This window comes from Penaeus monodon, chromosome 11 (assembly GCF_015228065.2).
Source record: "Penaeus monodon isolate SGIC_2016 chromosome 11, NSTDA_Pmon_1, whole genome shotgun sequence".
Classification (NCBI taxonomy): Eukaryota; Metazoa; Arthropoda; class Malacostraca; order Decapoda; family Penaeidae; genus Penaeus; species Penaeus monodon.
The window spans coordinates 50,934,905-50,939,904 of record NC_051396.1 but is presented as its reverse complement, the minus strand read 5'-3'; the positions used below and the strand labels follow the sequence as shown (position 1 = coordinate 50,939,904).

Genomic DNA, 5,000 nt, shown 5'->3' with positions numbered 1-5,000 from the left:
GATGATAACGATAACTAATGACAATAGTAAAATTAATAATGAAAATGATAATAATGATACTGCTGATGACTGAAGCATATATGATAATATTGATGAATAAAGAACAGTAATGAATAACAAATACCAGCATCAGTACTACCATAACAATAATAACAATGAAAAGAAAAAAAACAAACAAAAAAAACAAAAACAAAGAAATACCAGCTACTAAAACCAAAACTGAAATAGACATTAACTTGAGACATCTATCTATCTATCTATCATCTATCTATCGACCACCCACGAGTGTGATCAAGTGGCTTTAATCCCCCCGTCGCCTCGATAGCGTGTTTACTGTCACCCTTGGCTACGCTCCGGGCAACCAACGCTCGTGGCGGTTGGTTCTCCGTATGCGTGGGCTCCGTGATAGATTTCCGTAATGTTTTTTTCTTTTCTTTTCGTTGGGTTTTGGTAATGTTAGGGCCAGTTTTTTATTTATTTATTATTTTTTTTCTTATCTTGGATTGTTTGTGAATTTCGTTGGTTGTTGTTAGTTGTTTATTTTTTTTTTTTTTTTATTTTTTTATTTTGGGGGTTCGTTTTTTTTTTTTTTTTAATGAAGGTTTGATTATGCTTTGTTTTCTTCTTTCTCTATCGTCATTTATCTTCCCGTTGACGCGTCGCATTGCTAGTCGATATTGACACGTGTCGTGGATCATATAAATACAGTCGAACTTTTACCACGGCTTTTCACAATGGTATTAAAAAAAAAAAAAAAAAAAAAAAATGCGCGGGAATTAAAATAGCTTTAGTAGCTATTCAGATCAAACGCTTTTCCGGAGTGAATATTTTACTGAACTTTAAGGTCAATAGATGCGGTTTGTCATCCGTGATTGTGAATATTTCAAGTTGTGTTGCGTTGGGTTAAAACAACACATGATAGCTGTAGTTTTCATTTTCGTTTCATTATGTTATTAATCTATTTTGTGAGTTTTAAGTCAGTATCATAATTTCCATGTACATTCTCTACTAAATTCATCTTTATGAAAAATATCACCCCAATTATTGATTATTTTCCACGTTGATTAACCCCGTTCTCCCCCTTCCACGCGACACATTCGATGATCCACACAATTCGCAAACTATCTTGATACATATCCCGCAGTAGACACGTTTCACACACTTTACACACTTCACGCATTTTACACACTTCACGCATTTTACACGTTTCACGCACTTTACACATTTCGCACACTCCTTCACAATTCACGCATTTTACTCTCTTCTCTCGCTGCACACAAAACACACTGGCCAACTTGATATACAGACGCATAATCTGTAGTCATGGTGATCCCCGTCTTCATTTCTCCTTTTGTTTCATCATCTCTGACAGAACGAATGTGTCTCAACATGTATTGATATATAAAGAAAAATGACGAAAATTACCTCACTAAAGGGACCAAGGATTATTCTTTGGCTGATTCATAAACTAGAGTCGATTAATTTCCAAGCTTGTCACTCGACATTCCTTCACAGCGAGGGGAAGAGAGAGCGAAGCATGTCAACTTGATACTTTATATATATTGTTCAGTCTGTCGTCCTACGCTCTCTAGCTGTCAATACTTATTATTTATGATCGGAAGAAAGAAAGAGAGAAAAAGAGAGAGACTCGTAGCGACTCATTTTTCTTCGTCAAATAAGCGTTCTTATGTAATTTTCTCTTCTAATTTCTTCTTATAATATATTGATCATAAATTACTGTTTGAATTTATTTTATTTCATTAATGTTGAGAAATCACGCATATATATATATATATATATATATATATATATATATATATATATATATATATATATATATATTATATATATATATATATATATATATATATTATATATATATTTTTTTTTTTTTTTTTTTTTTTTTTTTTTTTTACTATTTTAGCTATTGTGTTTATCTATTTATTTGATTTATCTATTCATTTTTTAAGGGAAGGAATTCGATCTGGTTCATAACACACACGTGCGGGGAATCCTAAGTTCCATCATCATTTTGAAAATTGCTTCTGCCAAACTTCACTCACACCCCTGGAGTTTCATCGTATTTCATGATACACTCTGTATATAGTCTTTTTTTTTTTCTTATTTTTAAGTTTCCCATTTCACTGATTTTAAAGAAAAACGTTGCGGCAGATTTGTTGCTTTTTCCTCTCGCTTTCTTTCTGCTTAAGCTCCTATATGTATATATTTTTCTGTTTCTGATAGCTACGCTATTTGTCTGTCTATCTGTCTATCTCTTCATCTTTCTCTTTTTCTCTCTCTCTATCTGTCTTTCATTATTATATTATCATTATTCTGTCTCTCTCCATCTCTCTCTCTCTCTCTCTCTCTCTCTCTCTCTCTCTCTCTCACTCCATCGCTCTCCCTCCCTCCCAATCTCTCTCTCTCTCTCTTTCCCCCCCCCCCCCCCCCTCTCTCTCTCTCTGTCTGTCTGTCTCTCTCTCTCCCTCTTTTGTCTGTGTATATACGTGACGTTATGTTTATGTAACACTACATACTAAAATAGTCAGTCAGTTCACCCACTCTCCGATTTAAAAAAATTATGAAGTGAGTTCGATAAGTCTGCGTGATGCGTTTTCTTTTCGATGAGGAAAAACTATTATATTTAGTCGAGTGACCGTGATTAAAGATTTGCTTATGATTTATGATCAAGGAAGTCATTGTCGGCTATAAGACGATCCTTCAAGATTCTTAGAAGGAGGGAAATAATGGCTAATAATGAATAATGAGATGATTTTTTTAGAAAATGAAATAGTGATTTTTTTTTTGAAGTATCATCGAAGTTTAGACTTGATGTTGTGACACTAATTGCTTTGAGATAATTTGGAGAGTTCTTTAATCTTTGCTGAAGCCGTTATTTTAAACACCGTGATATTATCTTGCGTTTGATTAACGATTTATGTCTATGTAATCATTATTTCAGTAATTACCAAATTATTTTGTATTGATGACTGAAAAAAAAGTTTAACTTGTATCACAAAAAATATGTTTTAGATTCTAAGAAAAAAAGTAGAAAGCGAGAAAAGGTTAAACAAAATTACAATAACAAAGCATACGACAGTAACTAGAATTAGAAAGGATGTTAGCTAAAAGCAAGACTTGAAGGAAGAAAAAAACACGAAAAAAGGGGAAGAGGGAAGGGTAAACTAAAGAAAACGGCCGGTGTATGGACAAACCCGATGACATATAAATAGTCAAACTTAGGAGGAGAAAAGAGGAACGGAAAGGTTTGTGGACAAAACCCACGGATATACGAGGCCTCACCAGGCATGGGATCCACTGGCTAAGGATGGGAACAGGACTTTCTCAATGGTATCCTTAAATAAATACCGTCAAAGGACGAACTTCATGAGGGGGGAACACACGCGGGCGCACCTGCTACCTGGATCTAAGTAAAACACACACACACACACGCACGCACGGCTCGCACTCACGCACGCACACACACGCTCGAGCTGTGGGTACGTGAGGCGGTAGGTACCTGGGAGGGAGCTGATCTGACGAGGGAAGGCGAGGTCACCACAGTGATGGTGTCTTTGGAGGTCATCACAACCAAAGTACGGTCGTCGGCCGCTTGCTGTCGTCGAAGAGGGAGGGGGTGGAGGGGGAGGGTGGGGAGAGGGGAATGAATCACATTAGTAAAAGAAATAGGTTAGAATATGTCTAAGGTAGCTGAACCAGAACAGTAATCTTGAAAATCATTGATTTTTTTCTTCTTTTTCTTTCACCTTATGTGTGTGTGTATTATAAGCAGTGCCTCGCCGTATGGGTCAAATAATATCAGATCTGGAAATTCGGTATCGAAAGGCCGAGTATAACAAAAATAACATTAAAAAAAAAAAAAAAGTAAGGAAAATAGAAGAGGACGAAATAGAAGATAAAAACAAGGCATATATTTCACGTATTGTGTCTCAATTTCCTCTTCAAAATGGACGCTAAAGACGTCAGACACAAGACAACATCACAAATTTGAGCAACAAAAAGGGGATGAGTGACTCCGGAGAAGATCAAGAGATGAATATCCTTAAAAAAGAAGTAGAAAAAAAAAAGAAAAAGAGAGAAATTGATTTAAAGGCGAAACTACAGAATTAGCAATCACTGGAAGCAAAACGAAGCAGGCAAAACGTGACGTCATAGAGATAACGGGACTGGAAGGGGCAACAAACAAGAAAATTATCATTATTTACACGATGCAAGGAAGAGAGAGAAAGAGAGAGAGAGAGGGAAAGAGAGAAAAGAGAATAACAAAATCTACTGAACATGCTCTCGGGTTCAAGAAAACGCGCGTTTGAAACAGAATCGAAACTGAAGCGAAACGAGAAAACAGTAGATCATAAACTAAAACATATTAATGTCTTTTCTTGAAGTTCACAACACAAAGGGACTTGTTACTGGCGTTGAAAAATCTCTGCGTGCATATCAAATCTTAGAAGATAATTAAATTCTTGATTGTACTAAATATATTTGTTGTTAAGAGGTGCGATATAGGGATGTAGATCAAAAGGTAAATAATACGTATAGGATAAGAAAATTTGAAATTAAAAGATTAGGAAAGGAGGTAATCCGAAAGAGAAGAGATTTTTCTGCACGTCTTTTCATGTTGGCATCTTTATTAACTGAAACAAGATTCAAGAGTCCCATCTAGCGTCGAAGCATAATACTAATTCTCCACTCAAAAAACGAAAAAAAAGAGAGAAAAAAGACAAAAACAAAACAAAACACGTGGAAGGCTCTCAAAAAAAAAAAAAAAAAAAAAAAAAAAACAGGGAACCCAAGACACGCGAGTAATCAGAGACTCATAGAGAGAGAGAGAGAGAGAGAGAAAAAAAAAAAAAAAAAATGGAATACCAAAGAAAGAAAGAAAAAACCTTCGTAAATGCATACGAGTACAAGGCACATTAGGAAAGAGCTCGGTACTCACAGGAGGCATACTCCCCACGCCATTAGGAGCAGGTTTGAAG

The 5,000-nt window shown here is 35.5% G+C and overlaps 1 protein-coding gene across 1 annotated transcript in view; it reads right to left on the bottom strand.

Annotated features, from left to right (window-relative positions):
* The window catches only part of LOC119579069 (calpain-A-like), a 37,943-nt gene that overhangs the window by 28,001 nt on the left and 4,942 nt on the right, over window positions 1-5,000 (bottom strand). Inside the window, 2 exon segments of the mRNA XM_037926795.1 lie at window positions 3,521-3,616; window positions 4,961-5,000. The exon segment at window positions 4,961-5,000 is cut by the window's right edge and continues 536 nt beyond it. Coding sequence (XP_037782723.1) covers window positions 3,521-3,616; window positions 4,961-5,000 — 136 coding nt within the window.